Below are 18358 nucleotides of genomic sequence, written 5' to 3' on the forward strand. Positions count from 1 at the left end.
TCAACCAAGATTAATTCTACAGAGTCTTTATACTGTGATCTTAACATTCCATTAACAGCAACAGTTTAGAGAATCTTGATTGTTCCAACATGATAACTATTTTGGTTGGGTGTCATCTTTATACTGTGATCTTAACATTCCATTAGTGATGACATATTCAAAAATCAAGGTCATTTGCTGAGTAGAACTTCCTGAACATGCATAAGGTGGTTTTCTTATTCTTTTTCCCAGATTAAAATTGGTTGAGTTCTTGTAGATGTGACTGTTACAAAATTTGTAGATCTTGTTACAAGGATTCCAGATCCGTTGAGTTTGCATTTTTATGATTTTTCTATGATTTGTTCTGCATTTTAGAAGTTCACTGGTATACACTGGAAATCTTGCAAACACACCCTTAAACAGAAAAAAGAAATTACAACCGGGCCCTTCGCCGGCCTTCTCCGCCGTGGCATCTTGCCGGTGGTGTTCTGCGAGGCAGGGCTTACCGGGGCTGCCACGGGGAGGCGCGTGGGAGAGTAGGGATCAAGGAACACCTACCCTGGTCGGTGTTCGAGTGTTTGGTGCACGGAATCGGGCTCGTCGGCGTCAATGGCGGAGCGGTTGTTCGGTTCGTCGGCGTTGGAGGTGAAGGAGGGCTCGGGGTAGGGGAACAGGGCGCGCACGAGCACCATGTGAGCTTGAGGATGCGCCTGGGGTAGCTATTGTGCATGGACTCCCTCTGGGCTGGCTGGTCCGCGGTGAGCCCGAGCTCGCCGGCGGCGGCGCAGAAGGGGAACGGCGTCGGGAGAGGGATTGGGTTCGATTTCGCACGCGTGGAGCTCAACTGGAAGGTGGGGAAGCTGCTGCGATGGTTGGATGGGACAATGTAGGGCTGTTGTGGCCGGTCCGCGCGAGCTAGATCTCGCCGGCCATGGCGGAGCGGCGGGAGGAGGAAGAAGGAGGAGAAGGCACGCGACGGTGGAGCTCTGGGGGTTCTTATAGGCCAAGGAGCTCCTGGGCGAGGGAAGTAGCGACTGGGGGCGGTCGATTTGGGTCCGGGGCGCACGACGGCGAGCGGGCGGAGCGGCCAGCGGCGCGGCGCATGGCGGGGGTGGCGTGGTGGCTCTGGAGCGCGCCTGGGACGCGTGTGCGTGCGAGGAGGTGCCAAGAGGCGGGCCAGGTGGCGTTGAGGGGCTTCCCCGGGTCCATTTGGCCGCGGGCGCGCGGTGGACGAAGTCCACCAGCGGCGTACGGCGGGTGGCGCGAAACAGAGTAACGGGAGGAGAGAGAGATGAAGGCGAGGGCCTATTTGTGATTTCTGAAAATCCAGGGACCTATCGGTAATCTAAAAATATCTCCTATTTGGAGGGCTCAAATGGAAAAGTGTTGAATACCACTTTTGCATAACTTTTCAAGATCTACAACTTTTGTGTTATGCAAATTTTCATTTGAAACTCACATTTTGAACTAATTGTAAAGTTGCAAAGTTGCACAAAAGGACTTTGGTTTTATTATGTTTTTGATTGATTTTTGGCTGAAGTTCAATTGAGCACATGTCAATTGAAGTACCTTTCATGAGCCAACTAAAATTTTGTGCATATTTTTGAATTGAAAATTGAGTAGCTTTTCACTCTTTTTCTTTTCTCCTTTAATTGCTTTTGTTACTTTGACTTTTATTGGACCTTTCCTCTTTGAATTAATTGCTCACATCTTTCTTTTAAGTTTAAAATGTGGTGCGGTGATTGTATTTAAGTGTACTAACACCTGAGGTGTCACAGAGACCTTCTCCGTCATGCTGGACGAGCCTCCGCTACCGTCCGCCACTCCGCCGCTGCCACCTGCCCAGGCAATTCGCGAGGGCGGGTAGGTGGCAGCGGAACGGAACACGCACGCGACGATAGAAAAAAGACGACGCCAGCGATCGGCATCACATCAATAGCCGCTGTTCACGGGGAACACATGTAAAATATCATAGGCGCATAGGGAAAACGTCGGCCCTTCTGAGGGTCGCAACGTGTGCGTGTTAATTGGTGAAAAAGAGCTCCTCACGTGGCCTTTACATAGGCTGAGGCACGAGCATATAACAACAAAAAGAGAGAGCCGGCTAGGAGTTTGTTACAATAGATCCTATCAAGATAACAAATCTAAAACTCCTGGCCGATACAAGTCTCAAATTGTTACAACAAATATAAAACAACCTCTAACCCTGAACTGAACCTAGCCACTTATCTTAACATCCTCCCTCAATCCCAACCGTGTGAGGTTGAGATTTTTCTTGAAGTTCTCTACTAGTCGAAAGCTTTCGTGAAGCCGTCCGCTACCTAATCACCAGTTGACACATACTCAATTTCCAATAGCTTGCAAGCAACCCTCTCTCACACAAAATGATAATCCACTTATATATGCTTGGTCCTTGCATGAAAGACCGGGTTTGCTGATAAATATTTGGCGCCAATGTTGTCACACTCATCTTGCATTTTGTGGACTCTTCACTCCAATTTCCCGAAGAAGAGTTTGCACCCACATAACTTCAACTGTGGCATTGGCGATGGCCTTGTATACTCTGACTCTGTGCTGGATCTTGACATAGTAGATTGCTTGCGTGCACTCCATGATATTAGATTTGAGCCCAAGAAAACAGCGAAACCCCTGGTTGACCTCCTATCACCAATGCTCCCGGCCCAATCTGCATCCGAGAAAGCACTGACCAAGGTAGACGAGGATCTCTAAATTTTAAGACCCAATCGTTTACACTGCTTCAAGTATCTCAGTATACGCTTCACAGCCACCCAATGAACCATGGTTGGGGCATGAAAAACTGACACACTTTGTTCATTGAAAAAGCTAAATCTGGTCTTGCCAATGTTGCATACTGAAGTGCACCAACCACACTCTTATAGTTCATTGCATCATTAGGTCCCAATGGAACTCCATCATTTAGCGACAATTTCTCACTTGTGGAGAGAGGAGTTGTGACCGGCTTACAGTCTGTCATGTCCACTTTTCTTAGTAGATCTGTAATGTACTTGTCTTGAGTGAGGACAATACCGTCTTGTACCTTGTTCACCTCTATACCCAAGAAATAATGCAGATCACCCAGATCCTTGAGAGCAAATTCCTTTGCTAAATCATTCAACAATGCTCCTGTTGATTCCTTTGTTGAGCTAGCCACAATAATGTCATTGACATAAACAAGCACAAATATTGTAACTTGCCCCTTATTATAGAAGAACAAGGATGTGTCAGCCTTTGAAGCTTGAAAGCCTAGATCAATCAGTTTTGCACTCAATCTTGAGTACCATGCCCTTGGGGCTTGTTTCAATCCATACAAGGCTCTATCCAGCTTGCAAACATAACTGGGCTTGGAAGGATCTTCAAATCCAGGTGGTTGTTGCATGTAAACCTCCTCATCGAGAGAAAACCATGAAGGAATGCATTTTGCACATCTAATTGACGAAGGCTCCATCCTCATGAAACTGCAATAGAGAGAATGGTTCTGATTGTGGCCGCTTTAATCATTGGACTAAACGTGTCCTCATAATCTATATCGTACTATTGTTTGAAGCCCTTTGCAACAAGACGAGCCTTGTATCTATCAAGACTCCCATCAGACTTTCTCTTGATCTTGTAAACCCATTTGCATCCTATTATGTTTATGCCCTTTTGAGGGGGAACAAGGTGCCAGGTTTTGTTGCGCATGAGAGCATCATATTCAGAATGCATAGCCTCCGTCCAGTGTTTACTGTCTAAAGCTTCTTCAACACTTTGTGGCTCACCAATGCTTGTATAAAACCCATAATTTACTGTGCCATTAGTGTAAATTTTCTCCTTCCTAATCTCACTTTGCAATCTTGTAGCAGGACGAGTAGGGGAAGCTGGGACTGGAACTGATACCTGAATAGGAGGCTGTGGTGCGACCGCTTCTGGAGCCACGGATCCGGTCTCCGCAGACGATCCAGGCACCTGTGCAAGCGCACTTCCTCCTGGCGCGTCGGAGAGCTGCCACATGTTGCCCACAGGACAGGATGTTGTCGCGTCGGAGTGCTGCCGCGTGTCCCGCATGTCGCCCACGGGACAGGACGTTGTCGCCGCCGTATCCAATCGACGTCGCGTGGCTGATGAATCAGGAACAGATCCCACCAACGAAATGACAGGTGGATCTTCCTCATGTCTACTGCCAGCTTCTCCAGCGCCATTTGAGGTGTTTTCTGCACTATTTTCTTCCAAATTTTCACAGTCATTCTCAAGAACATCATTAGCAGGGTTAGCTGAAGGATTAATCACATGATCGCCTACAGATTCACCCCCTAAAAAAGAAGAATTAGGATTAAGAAGGGTAGGAGAAATGTTGATGATCTCGAACCGAAGACGAGCCCCTGCAATAGAGTGGAGTTTGGCAAACGGAAAATCATTTTCATCAAAGATCACATCCCTGGAGATGTAGACACGTCCTGTGGACACATCTAGACATTTGTACCCCTTGTGCATGGTGCTATAACCCAAAAAGACGCATTCCTTGGAGCGAAATTGAAGCTTATGCGAATTATATGGCCGCACATGGGGCCAACAGGCGCAGCCAAAGGTACGGAGAGAGGTATAATCAGGTTTCCGATGGAACAGGCGCTCAAGGGGTGTAATGTTGTGAATGGTTTTGCTAGGAACTCGATTGATGAGATAGGCAGCGGCCAAGAAGGCTTCATTCCAGAATTTGAGTGGCATGGAAGCGTGAGAGAGGAGAGCAAGGCCTACTTCAACTGTGTGATGATGCTTCCTTTCATCGGCTCCGTTTTGCAGGTGTGCATAGGGGCAAGAAACATGATGCACAATCCCAATTTTAGTAAAAAAGGAATTAAGTTTTCATATTCTCCTCCCCAATCAGATTGAACAGAGAGGATTTTTTTTGACTAAAAATCCTTTCAACCATAACTTGAAACTCTTGGAATTTTTGAATGACTTCGGATTTGTGCTTGAGGAGATATACCCACGTGAACTTGCTAAAGTCATCGATGAAACTCACATAAAATCGTTTCCTACCTACAGATTCAAGCGATGCACCCCACACATCAGAGAAAATTAACTCCAAAGAAAATTGCAAGGTACTAGATGACATAGGATAAGGCAACTGATGACTTTTTGCTTGTTGGCAAGCATCACAAACCGAATCAATAGAGTTTTCATCTAGACAAGGTAACTGATTTTTGCTAATGACTTGCTTAACAATAAAAGACGATGGATGACCCAGACGACTATGCCACCAGAAGATGGGAACTCTCGCAGCAGCAAAGGCTTGCTTTATTGACGGCGCAGGGAGAGGATAAAGGCCATTGCGACTTCTCCCCTTAAGTAGTGTGCTCTTCGTGAGCTGATCCTTGATCAAAAAGAAGTCTGGGTGAAACTCTAGATAGGCTGAATTATTAGAAGCAAGTCGATGCACAGAAACAAGGTTCTTGATTGCTTGAGGGACATAAAGAACATTAGTAAGATGAATATCACGGCTAGGGGTGTGAATGGTAGAATGACCAATGTGACTAATCTTCATACCTGACCCATTTGCCGCATGGATCTGATCACTTCCATTATACTTGTCCCTGGCCTGCAGTTTCTCCAGATCGCTTGTGATGTGGTCGGTGGCTCCTGTGTCCGTGTACCAATTGGTGTCTATGGTGTAGGAGCGATTGGCGGCAGCGACCAGGCGCTGGTCCGGCACGAAGTCCTCCTCGAAGCGGTGCTAGCAGATCTCAGTAGTATGACCTCTTTTGAAGCATACCTGACAGAGTGGCCTGTCATCGTTGGAGGAGATCCCGGTGTGCTGGTTGGAGTTGTTGTTGGTGTAGCCGCCTTGCTTCCCTCCAGAGTTGAAGCCGCCGCGTCCGCGACCAGAGGGAGAACCCCGGCCGCGTCCGCAACCTGAGCCAGACGATCCCCGACCACGAGAGCCCCCACAACCACGGCCGGAGTAGTTGGCCGAGCCACCTTGTTTGCCTCCATAGATGAGATCCATACGGGTCTCGAAGTTCAGCATCTGCTGCAACTATTCTGAGGGAGAGATGGGTTTCACCCGAGTTACCAGTGCGGAAACAAGTTGTGCGAAGTCTTCATCCAGGCCAGTGATGACGTACTCGACGAACGCATCGTCCTCGAGTTGTCTTCCCGCCGCGGTCATGTCATCAGCGAGATTCTTCATTTTGGCGAAGTACTCAGGCACCGTTGAGTTGCCCTTCTTGGTGGTGGTGAGGGCGATATGCATGTTCATAGCCCTCGCCCGGGACTGCATGGAGAAGATGGACTCGATGGCCCTCCACACCGCAGCTGCTGTTTCGCAGGCCGAAACCTGTGCAAGAATGTCTTTGGAGAGGGATGACAGGAGATAACTCAGAACATATTGGTCTGACGTCTCCCATTGCTCAAACTCAGGGTTCAAGCATCTCTCCTCCTTGTCAGCCACTTTGACGACGATCTCGGCGTCGGGTGCCTTGGCCGCGCCGAAGGTGAAGCCTAGCAGTCTGGCGCCACGAATGGCGGCACCGACTTGGGCTTTCCACATCGCGAAGTTGAGCTTGGTGAGCTTCTCGGCCACTGGGTGCCCGATCAGTGGGTTGGAAGCCGCCGAGGAGGAGCTTGCCATGGCCGGAGCTTCTTCTAATCTTCTAGAACGACTAGATGCCTCTGATTACCATGTAAAATATCAGACGCATAGGATAACGTCGGCCCTTCTGAGAGTCGCGACGTGTGCGTGTTAATTAGTGAGGAAGAGCCCCTCACGTGACCTTTACATAAGCTGAGGTACAAACAAATAACAACAAAAAGAGAAAGCTGGCTAGAAGTTTGTTACAACAGATCCTGTCAAAACAACAAACTAAAAGTCCAGACCGATACAAGTCTCCCGGGCCGATACAAATCTCAAGTTATTACTGCAAACATAAAACAACCTTTAGACTATACGCACTCGTCGTACTCTAAATCCATACTCTAAACAAAATATTTCATCTTATTCATCGAGATCCTCTTCTTTACGTCCAATTTCGCTGTACTCATTCGTCCTCTATATCTCAACTCTATATCAACTACCAGCCGCGGGACCCACGTGTCATACTCTATTTGTATTTTTTCCCCCACCCGATCTATCTCTCTCCTCCCTTCTCCCCGCGTTCCTGCTGGACTCGCCCACTTCTTCCTCCTCGACGTGCCGCCCCCTCCGTGCCCCCGCCGGCGAGCCGGCCAGCCGCGCTGCCCCCTTCCTGCGCCCTCAGTGCCAGCGGCGAGCCGCCCTGCCGCGCCGCCCCCTTGCTGCGCCCTCCCGCTCAGCTCCTCGCGGGCACCGCGGACGGCAGGCGCGCGCCACGACGGGGCGGCCGGCGCGCGCCACGGCTCCGCGGCGCGCGGCCCCTGCTCCGCGGCGGGGGAGCATGCGCGCTGTGGGCAGCACGCGCGGCGGGGCGGTGGAGGCCGCCAGCGGCTCCCCTACTCGCGGCCCTGCTCCGCCGCGGGCGGGCGAGCGCCGCCGCCCCCCGTGGGCCAGGGAGCTCCGCGCTGCGGCGGCCTTGGGCGGGCGAGCGCCGCCGTGGCCCGCGGGCAAGAGGCTGCGGCGGCACCCCGACATGCGCCTGCGTGGAGGCCGCCATGGCGTGCGGGCGTGCGAAGCGGCGGCGCGGCCATGGCGGGCCAGAGCGGCGGAGGCCGGCGCAGGCGTGCGGCGGGGCGAGCCTCCCCTGCTCCCCGGCGGCGGATCTCCACCCCGCCGCGCCAGATTCGCCCGCCCTCGGCCACGGTCGGGGAGGCGGAAGCCCGCGCGGGGCCATGCCGGCGGCGGCCGGATCCGCGCGGGTCCTACGGTGGCGGCCCGCGCGGGGCCATGGCGGAGGCGTATCCATCGGCTCGAGCTTGGTGGGGCCGGCGCGTTCGAACCGGCGGCAGCGCGTTCGACCCGAGCTCCAGCTCCTCCTCCGCCTCCCAGCTCCAACTCCGGCCCCGAGCACCAGCTTCTTCTTCTTGGCCGGCCAGCATCGGCGCAGCGGGGCTTCGGCAGGCGCGGCCCGCGGCCATGACCGGAGACCTGTGCCGTGCCTGCCGTGCGTCCTCGCCACGCCCTCGAGCCCCCCGACGGTCCTCTGCTCCCGACGCCTCCCTCCCCAACCCCTCCCTCCCCGGACCTGCTGTCTATTCGCCATCCTCCGCTCCGGCTCGAGCTCCGGCACTCGAGCTCGGCGCGGCCAGATCCAGCGGAGGAGAGGCATCTCGAGCTCCCCTTCCGCTCTCCGTCCACGGCGGCCTCAAGCTCTCCTTCCTCTCTCTCTCCGGGCACGGCGGCCTCGAGCTCCCCTTCCTCTCTGTCTCCGTCCATGGCGGCGGCGGGCCACGGAGGCCGAGCATGGCGGCGGGCCGCGGCGCCAACAGCTCCGAGCGGCGGCGCCAGCAGCTCCACGGCGGTTGAGACGGCGCACCCGCATGGGCCCCGCGCCCCGTCAGCTGATACCGTCGCTCTTTTCCAGCGCCGGAAGTACCGCGTCGAGGCCCATACTGGATGGTAGCGCGCGAGATACCGTCCCCGTGCGGGCTTTTTTGCGGCAAAAGCATACTGCATGTTGGTGTTGCGTTCCATTTAGCGCACCCAGTGCGGACAGCCTTACCCTCAACTGAACCTAGCCACTTATCTTAACAACACGTACGGCGGCGGCTGCAGGTATCCGCCAGCGGCCTTGGCGCCGAACCCGAGGTCCTCGCCGCCGGCGCCGTAGAACCCCGCGCCCAGGTCCGCGGCGGAGGGGCCGGCGCCGGCGCCGTAGACGGGCGCGTCGTCGAGGAGCAGGCGCGCCCTCTTCGCCGCCACCTCCCCGGCGGCGCCGCGCTCCCCCTCGGGTGCCGCGGCGGCGAACCTGACGGCGCCGCCGCCGCCGCCGCCGCTCCCGGCCGCCGTGGAGGAGACGAGGCGGCGCAGCACCTGCGGGTCCCCGGCGACCTTGAGGAGGAACGCGAGCATCTGCTTGGACCGGCGCTCCGTCTCCTGCACGCGGCGCCACATGGCGGCCACCTGGTCCTCGATGGCCCGCTGCTCCCGCCTGAGCCGGACCACCTCCATGGCCACCGCGTCCTCGTCCGCCGCGGCGCCGGCGTTGGCGCCGCAGGAAGAGCCGTCGTCCTTGCGCTTCCCGCCGCCGCCGCCGCCCCGGCGCACGATCTGGGGCAGCAGGTGCGTCTGCCCGCGCAGGAACGCGACGTGCGCGAACTCCCACCGGTCCGGATCCACCTTCCGGAAGCCCTGCGTGCGGCGACAGGTCGTCGGGTTAATTGGCCGATCGATCGAATGAAGAACACGAAGCTGGATTGGACGCGCACGTACGTAGGTGTTGAGCTGGCGCACGAAGCTGGAGAAGTTGGAGTGCTTGAAGTGCGCGAGGAGGAGCGTCTGCGAGAAGGCGAAGGGGTCGGCGACGACGAAGCTGTTGCTGTCGCGTCCCCACGCGACGACGGCGTCCGTGGACGGGTCGTCCACCATGCGGTACGTCTTGGCCACGAACGGCGCCACCCCGGCCGCCGCCTCCGCGCTCGCCATGGCGCTGATCGACGATGGTCCGCACAGGGAAGGAGGACGAGGAGGAGCCGTTGGACTGGATGTCTGGATGGATGTATATATATATACTCGGCGCCGCGCCGCCGCCGCCGACGGTGTGGCTATCCGGATGCTGGGTTGCTATATGCGGCAACGGCGGTGGGCGCGGAAAGGGAAAGCGAGGGGAGGCGAGTGCCGCGTGCCGGAGCCCGAGATGGCAAGGCGGAGGAGGGCGACGAGGCGCAGATATACTAGGGGGAGCAGCGGGGCGAGAGGGACAGCTGCCAAGTCAGGCCGGACGCGTGTCCCGGGCCCCGAGACTTCCGTGGCGCGCCCCGCAGCCACAAGTCTCTAAATAAATTTGGTACAAAAATATAAACTAATCTAATCTAACTATATTTATTTTGTAATAATAACATTACTAATATTTTATATAATTTAACCAAATTTAAAATTATAACTTCTCAGTTAGCGTCCAGAAGAAGAAAGGGATCGGTGCATCAGGGTAGTACAGTCTGGTGGTTAGCGTAGCTCCAGGGAAGAACACCTTGAGCTCGCCGATTGGCGCCATCTTTTTTATTAGCGAGCATTTGTGGTGCCGCGGGGGGGGGGGGGGGGGGGGGCCTGGCCCTCCGTCGCTTTCCCGCCGACGGCGGCGACGTGCCCTGGCACGGCGTGCTCTGTCCGGATCACCCCCGTGCACGCGTGGCGGCTGTAGCACCAGCCTTTGTCGGTTTATGCTGTCAGTCTGTCACGACGTACAGTGGGATCAATTTATTTAATCAAGCCAAGTTGGAGCAACTCCAACAGTTGGATTGATTTTTTTCTATCTCCTTTCTCCCCATGTAGGGAAATTTCCTTTTTCAATTTCAATATATATGAAAAAAGTGCTCTAGCAGATTGATTTTTCCTCTTTCTATATAAAAAAGGAGATGTGATGTCTTTCCTTTCTATTGGGAATTGGAGAGAAATTATTGGGGATTGAAAAAAATAAAGAGAAAAAAGAGATGGAAAATCAATCTGTTGGAGTAAGTTTTTTTTAACATCAATCCTCTATATTAAGAAAAAGTGAAAAGAAGAAACGGGAAGATCAATCGGTTGGAATCGACGACGTCGCTAGCTCGGTCTGACGTGGAGGGATAAATAGAAGAGAGAATCCTCGCTAGCGACCAATAAATCGCTGGTCGATTTCTCGTTCTCCAAGAAAATGAGTGAATGGCAGATGGAACCGGTACGAGGGAGAGAATAGAATAGTGTTTCTTTCCTCCTCTCCCCTCCATGTCACCTGGCTACTTTGTCGCAGCCGCTGCGAGTGCCCTGGACTGCTGGACACATGACAGTAAGAGATGGAATTATTGCATCTGTGCCACTTGGCTCGTTTTCACTGTTACGGTTCGGCTGCAACCACTGTAGTGTTTTTCTCTCACACCAAATCAGCACCAGTCACCAGCCGGCCAGCAGTATTTTTTCTAATAATAAATCAGTACAAATCACCGGCCACAGCCAGCCGAACAGAGTGATGAAACTCGTTCGAATTCCATTACTAGAAAGAAACGAAATTACAGTTTTTTCAAAAAAAAGTGAAACGAAATTAGTACATACTGGTAGCTCAAACTACTCTACTCCCACGGGGAGAGTACTACTAGTATATACAGTATGAGGCACTAGGAGTACCAATGCAAGCCTCGTCGTCAGTCCTCACGACCTGGCTGCTGCTACCCTGCTCGGCGCAGGTGGGCAGGTGCAGGTCATCGCGGTGCCCAGCTGCCCACGCCCCGGCCCGGCAGCTCGGTGACGGTCAGACGGAGCCTACCGTGGCGCGGCACGGGTGGCCCGGGCATTCCGCGTCGTCGCGGCCCGCCGCCGTGTCTCGCTTTGGCTTCTTGTCCCTCCCACCGCGTGCCGGAGCACGTATAGGGCCATGTTTGGTTTGTAACGTGAAATTAAAAAAAAAAACGAATGCATGTTTAAAGTATTAAACGAAGTTTATTTATGAAATTTTTCACGGATAGGTGTAATTTTTCGAGACGAATCTAATGAGTCAAGTTTCACCATAAGTATTTACAGTGATGCTACAGTAACCACACTTAATTATCTTTTAATCATGCGGTCACAGATCTTATTAGCTACAAAATATGCTACAATACTATAATTATGAAGATTATTTTATAATTAGACTTCATTTAATACTTCTAATTAGTAGTAAAAAAACGAAAAGTTTTCATGAAATTTTTTTCGCACCTAACCAAACAAGGCCAAGCAGTACTCGAATCACATCGGCGATCCTGCCCCTGCCTTGCCCGAGCCGGCCGTACTCTCATACACGTGCCGCGCCTGCTGGTGGCTCGCTGTGGGCTGTGGCCCTCTCCCAGGGGTCAGGGGACCGGGAGCGACTGCATGCCTGCGGATCATGTCCGTTGCGGCGGGCGGCGGGCAGCGTTCGTCCCGTTCGTCATGTCACTCTGCGCTCTGCTGCCAACCAACCAGTAGCTTTGTTTTTTTCATACCAAATTAGTATCAGCCACCAGTCACTAGCTAACTAATAATATCTTTTATTTACAGCAAATTAATATTAGCCACCAACTATAACCGGCCAAACAGAGTGCGTGTGTGGGGTGGTGAGGCCTTCGAACCCTTGCCAACCGGTGGGACTCCGGCGTCACATAATCAAATTAACTTCTTCTTAAAATGCAATGTTTACAAGGCTCTGTTTGGTTTCTCCTATTATTCTTAGTACACACATTCCAAAAAAAGAATCTTGTATGCATGGAGTACTAAACGAAGTTTATTTGAAAAACCTTTTCACAGATGATTGTAACTTTTCGCGACAAATCTAATGACGGTAATTAATTAATGATTGGCTACATTGGTGCTACAGTAACCATCCTCAAATCATACGGTCAAAGACCTCATTAAATTCGTCTCGCGAAGCAGCGCGAGATTGTGAAGTTAGTTTTGTAAAATACTATTATTTAGTATCTTTAATTATTGGTCAAAATTTATGCTACTTATGCTAGGGAAGCAAACTAAACAGGGCCCAAGCTGCATACGAGCACCATCTCGTCAAATACGCATGCATAGTATTATAATTGCTTCTCCTACTACACACGTACCAAACCCCATTATTACGGCCAAATCGCCCGAGATCCATCCGAATAGCATAGTAGCACCAGTGCACCACCACCAACAATTGGAGCAGCAGAACAACAAAAACAACAACAACAATAATTGGTTGTGTTTAGATCCGTAAAATGGTGGTAAAAAAGTCGTATCGGACACTGTAACATACTGTAGCACTTTTCGTTTGTTTGTGGTAATTGTTATCATATCATGATCTAACTAGGCTTAAAAGATTCGTCTCGTTGTTTACATCAAAACTATACAATTAGTTTTTTTATTTATCTATATTTAATGCTCCATGCATGTGGTAAGAGATTTGATGTGATAGGTGAATAGTGAAGTTTGGAGAGAGAAATTCTGGAACTAAACACAGCCACACTTTCGCTGAGACTACGCTTTATTTCTTTCGATCCATGGAGTCAAAACACGTCACTTCGACCGCCACCACCGCTTCTAGCACCGAATTAAACAGCTACTTAGGCCTTATTTAGTTGTTGTTGAAATATGGTCTATTCACGGATCGCATGATCCGTTTTCTTTTCTCATTCTCATCGCTTTTCTATAGTGCTTGCTAATTCGCGCGCGCTCGCCAAGAGCGCTGCTAGCGACCGATTTTCCGACAGCAGGTATGTTTCCTTTCTTGGAAAGTTTTCTTTCTTTGTAGCTTTTTTTTATGAGAAGTTATAACTTATAAATATAATTTTTATGCATAACTTTTAACACACACTTTCTAAAATATAAATTTTAATCATAACTTTTATGATACACACAACTTCTAAGTATAAGTTTTTCTTAAAAGCTTTGTAAAAATAATTTTTAGCACAAATTTAATGATACATACAATTTTAATACATACATTTTTTTCAGATAATCTGTGCACGATAATTTTTTAGCACAACTTTCATAAAGTTACCTCTATTAGAAATTGTTGACACCCAAAATTGGCACAAAGTAAGGTTTGTTGGACAATTCGGGCGAACCGGTAAGACCGGTCGTGTAAACCGGTCAGACCGATCAAGGCAACTTTGTCAATTGGACTTTCCCATTGCGTAGATCTCGTCGAGACAATCGAAATGCATATATAGAACGTCCAATTTAGACTCCGGATGAGGAAGTTATGCCTCTCGGAAGATCTGCACCCCGGTCTGACCGGTCAGACCGGTTCAGGGCTGTCAGACCGGTCAGACCAGTCCGAAAAGGCCAATCCATGTTAGGATTTGTATTTTGACACGGGATTGTAAGGGTTTCGACTCCTAATGGGTACAGACCACTCCACCATATAAATATAAATGGTTACGGCCGACTAAGACACATCCAATTGAACAAATCAACTTTCTACCTCTCCTAACCCTAAATCTCTTCCAACATCAACATGCTACTTGTCTACTAATCTCTACGACCAGAGATGGCGTCCTAAGTCTTGCTGGTCAACCTAGGGCACGTCCGGCGACGTTCACGCCCCGACGGGGTCCCTTCCGGGTGAGAGCTTCGACGGTCTTTGCTTGTTTGCTCGTAAACTAATCATTCTTCGTCACGTAAGCGCATTGGTTATCCTTTGCTGGTTTGCTTATAAACCTCGCCGTCTTTCACCACGTAAGTGTGATAGTTATCCCTCGAGACGACCGATTCCGGCGAAACCCTAGAAACCAGTTTGACCGGTCTGTCCAACTGGTCTAATCGGTCTGTGCGGTCTCACTGCCCTTCGGTCCGTCTGCTCTTGTGTGTTGACTGAAATCTGTGTCAACACATTTTTAGAAATATTTATCGTACATTTTTTTAAGCGCAAATTTATCATACAACTTTTTAGTATAATCTTTAGGGAAAAAAAGAAGAGGAAAAGAAAAACAAAAATGAGTAATCAGCCTCCGTCCCGTCGCTCCCCTTGCTGGTGCTGTTTGGTTCGCAGCAGCTCAACGAGGCAGCGGCTCGGCGGATGTGAAGGATAAAGAGGAACAGAAATAGAGAAGAAAAAAGATCACACACGTCAAGTAGGTAGGGGAATGAGAAAAGTAAGACTGACTCCAACAAGGCGTTGCAATTTTGAGAGGCAAAACAAGTTTTGCATCGCGTGTACAATCGAGCGGAGGAAAGGCAAATTTTGCTGTCTCAAATGGATGATGTTTTTCCCCTTTCCCCACCTCCCGCTCGCGGCACCGCCGCTCGCCGTCCTCGTCCCGCGGCCTGCCGTGGCTCGTGCCTCCGCCTCCCCCCCCCGGCGACCCCACTGCCGCCCGCGCCGCCGTCACGCCTCCGCCTTGCTCGCAATGCCACGCGCCTCCGCCCTGCTCACTACACGCCGCCGGAGGAGGGGCCCGCCCGCGCTGCCGTCGCCGGCCATGGCCTCCGCCAGGCCTCCGCCGCCGCGCTCGAGCTCGGCGTGCGCAAGCTCGGGCATGGCCTCTGCCGAGCCTCAGCCGCCGCGCGGGCCTTCGCCGGGTCTCCACCTTGCCGGTGAGGGAGGGCGCGGCGCGGCCCCGCAGCCCGCCGGCGGAGGAAGCTGGAGGAGGCCCGCCATGGCCTTCACCGCGACGAGGGAGGAGGGCGGGGAGCTGGGCCAACGGGGCGCGCCGCCGCAGCTGCATTGCGGAGATCCGAGGGAGGAAAGGGGCAGCCACCGCGGCGGAGGACGGCGAGCCTGGGCGAGCAGGGCGCAGATCGACCGCCGCCATCGCTGGCCTATGCTCCCCAGCTCGGTGCGCCCCCTCCCGCCCTCCTCGCAGCGGCCGGCGGGACCTCCTCGCGGCCGGCGTCGTCCCTCCTCCCTCTCCCTCCCCTGCGGCGGTCTCGAGCTCGGAGGCGGCGGACCTCGACCCGCTGCCGACGACCGCTCCTCGCCTGGCTCGCGTGCCCCTGCGTGGAGGCCGCACGGGGCCATGGTGGAGCAGAGGCCGCGGCCCTGGAGCTCCCTCCCGGCCGGATCCGCCTCAGGCCATGGCGGAGCAGAGGCCGTGGACGAAGCGGCCATGGTGTCGGGAACGGTGGACGGGGCGGCCACGGAGGTCCCGAGGCGCCGGCACGGATGCGTTTGAGAAGAGAGGCGATGCCTCCATCGGCATTTTGCCTCACGCGTTGGCTCTTCTGTTGGAGGCAGCGAACGCGAGGCACAGTGGCGAGTGCGAGGCAAAAATACGAATGCTTCGTGCTGTCAAAGTCAGTCTAAAAAAGCAAGTGGTAGACTCTCACGTAGAGCGGTGAGGCAGCTGGAACGGTTGGAATCGAGCGCTGGGACGCGAGCCAACGGTCAGCCAACCGTCGTGTGTAGAATTGGATTTCGTGTGTAGAATTGGGAGTGCCCCCGGCTGCCCGGCATGGCGAATTGGCGATGGTTGCATCAACGGGCTGACAGCACGAGCTGGTCTTCTACTGGCGACCGATGTGTTCTTTAAAACCGAAGTAGTCAACATGTCATACACTAATATTTTGAAAACCGTATCTATATCAAAATCTGACTGTCACCGATGTGTTCTTTAAGACGAAATCTTCAAAATATTTTTTGAACACGTAATAATTTTTTAAAATAAAATAATTGTTTCAATAATATAAAAATATTCCGTCTTACGTGATAGTTTCACTACAGTCACACACGTAGTCTCTAATATTTCCGTCTAATTTCCTCCACCAAGGGTGAGTAAAGAGAGAAAGAAGACGTGTCCGTAGTTGGGCCTGGTAGTGGTGGTAGGCTGACGCGGTGCGGGAGGGGGTCGGAGGTTGGGTTTGGCCCAAGGATTAGGTTTAGGTAGTTTCGACATAGCACTGGGCTGGGCCGTTTTGAAACGTGGGCTGACCTGCTAGCTTTGGTTCGGTGGGTGGTGGATGATTGAATGTGAATAGCAGATTGTGACTGAATTCATGGAGGTTCGATATATGATTAATTTAAATATTTTTCTTACTGGAGAAGAATGGGAATTTTTTTGCAAAGTAGTTAATGTACCAGAACAGACTCTTTTTCTCCATCAGATGGTTACGCCGGCCATTCATTAGATTTTTTAGGCACCCTTCGTTAGAATGTAGCTTCAACAGTTTTAGCCACCACTAAAAAGGATAAAAAAATAAAGAAAAAGACACCGCAACCTGCATCGTGAGTTGGAGATATTTTCCTAACTCGATCGAGACTCTGCGTTCATCTCTCTGTTTTCCAGCGGACAGGAATGTGTTCTAGTCGAGACAAGGCAAGTTTATTGGCTGTTTCTGAACTGTGAGACGAAGTTGGGCCCCGCGCCGGCCTACCTTCCCTTTCCTTTCCATGCATGGTACACTCCGTGCTGATCCCGACGGTTAACTGTGCACATGCGCTGGTGGCCCACTTGCATTGTTTCGTCTGGCCGTTTGCTTCTTGCAGCTACTGCGATTGCGACTCGTAAATACCGGCCCCATCTTGGTGACGGAACGTGCAGATGGAATTCCCTAGGGGCGCCAGAATTGGCAAGCACCCAACGGCCCTCCCTAGTTCAATAACTGTAACTAAAATGGTTTCCAAGGCCCCATTTGGATCATCGGACTAAACTTTAGTCCAAACTAAAATTTAGGTGACCAAATATTAGATGACTAAATTTTAATCCATGCTTGTTTGAATCCATGGTTTAAAATTTAAACGGGACACATACAAAAATATCCTTTTTACACATGTATTACTGTTGTTGTACCTCCGTACGCGTTGTAAGGGGTAGTTTGATCTTTTTGCAGTTCATATGTGTATGTTGGTTTAGTTCAAATTAGGTGAGTAATTGACTAAACTTTAGTCTACATTTTAGTCCATCTATTTGGATCAACTTTTGGATCCAAATAGAACCGGAGTGAGAATTTTTCAAAATCTAATCTGCACCATTAGAATTTTTAATTTAAAGAAACAGCTGACGGGAACAAGCAATTCTGGTGAACTCATGATGCGCATCCGTAATGGTGCGCTGCGGCCATGTAATTCTTTTGTGCAGCCGGGTGCGGGCCCGAAGTGTCCAAGAGGCTTGTTGAACGAGACCAACTTGCCTCGTTAAACGAAAGAAACGTGCTAACGGCCGACACGGCGGCGTCATGCCCGGCCCCCTGGATTTTTTTTTCACTTTGGTCGAGCATACGAGAAATTTTGATATTGAATTCGCACACCTCACGTCTGGTAACCCTCAATTTGCAAGCTTTTTGAAATATAACCCTCCACCTGCGAATTCTTTTGATTTGAAAGATTTCTTCACCTTTTCTCATTTTCTGCAGGCTCCGTAGACCGCTGGAGCCGAACCTCCGAGTCCCTCGCCACACAAGCCCACCCACCCCCCAATACACACACGCGATCGTCCTCCCGCCGCGCCATCTTCCGTGCACTCGTAGTGAATATTTCAGCTGGTCTGTAGTGAATATTTTAGTGCTATGGACTGCCTTATGGTAAACATTATCGTTGCTCTTAATGCGCAAGTGGCAGCAGGTAGTGGGCTGGCTACTAAATACTCTTCTTCTCGTCTCTTTGCTGACCAGATGGATCGGTGAAATGTAACAGCAGCATTTGATAAATAGATACGGTTACGTTTTCTAGTGCGACCTTTTCTGACTGAGCGCCGTACTTTGATCTCTTTACAATAACGGCTGGATGGATATTGTAAGCACATGGTTAGCTAGTAGGGAGTTACCAGAAAGCTAAGGTTATTAATTGGGTTAGGTTAGGCTTTACACACGGGCAGGACCACCCCATGATGATTAGTCGCAGGATGTGACCGTGCTTATCAA

At 51.6% G+C, this 18358-nt stretch overlaps 1 protein-coding gene across 1 annotated transcript; it reads right to left on the minus strand.

The window, feature by feature from the left end:
* Positions 1–8365: 8365 nt before the first annotated feature.
* LOC120695117 (heat stress transcription factor C-2a-like) lies at positions 8366–9666 on the minus strand. Its single transcript, XM_039978430.1, has 2 exons — positions 9317–9666; positions 8366–9235 (listed from the first exon to the last, which is right to left on the minus strand). The coding sequence occupies exons 1-2, from the start codon at positions 9527–9529 to the stop codon at positions 8627–8629; spliced, it is 822 nt and encodes a 273-aa protein (XP_039834364.1). The 5' UTR covers positions 9530–9666; the 3' UTR covers positions 8366–8626.
* Positions 9667–18358: the final 8692 nt, after the last annotated feature.

This window comes from Panicum virgatum, chromosome 1K (genome assembly GCF_016808335.1).
Source record: "Panicum virgatum strain AP13 chromosome 1K, P.virgatum_v5, whole genome shotgun sequence".
Lineage (NCBI taxonomy): Eukaryota > Viridiplantae > Streptophyta > Magnoliopsida > Poales > Poaceae > Panicum > Panicum virgatum.

Excerpts from the sequence above, each read along its gene's own strand:
- LOC120695117 (XM_039978430.1), bottom strand. The coding sequence starts at position 9,529 with ATGGCGAGCGCGGAGGCGGCGGCCGGGGTGGCGCCGTTCGTGGCCAAG. Across the intron at positions 9,236-9,316 it reads TGCGCCAGCTCAACACCTAC|GGCTTCCGGAAGGTGGATCC; the intron begins GTACGTGCGCGT and ends CGCCGCACGCAG.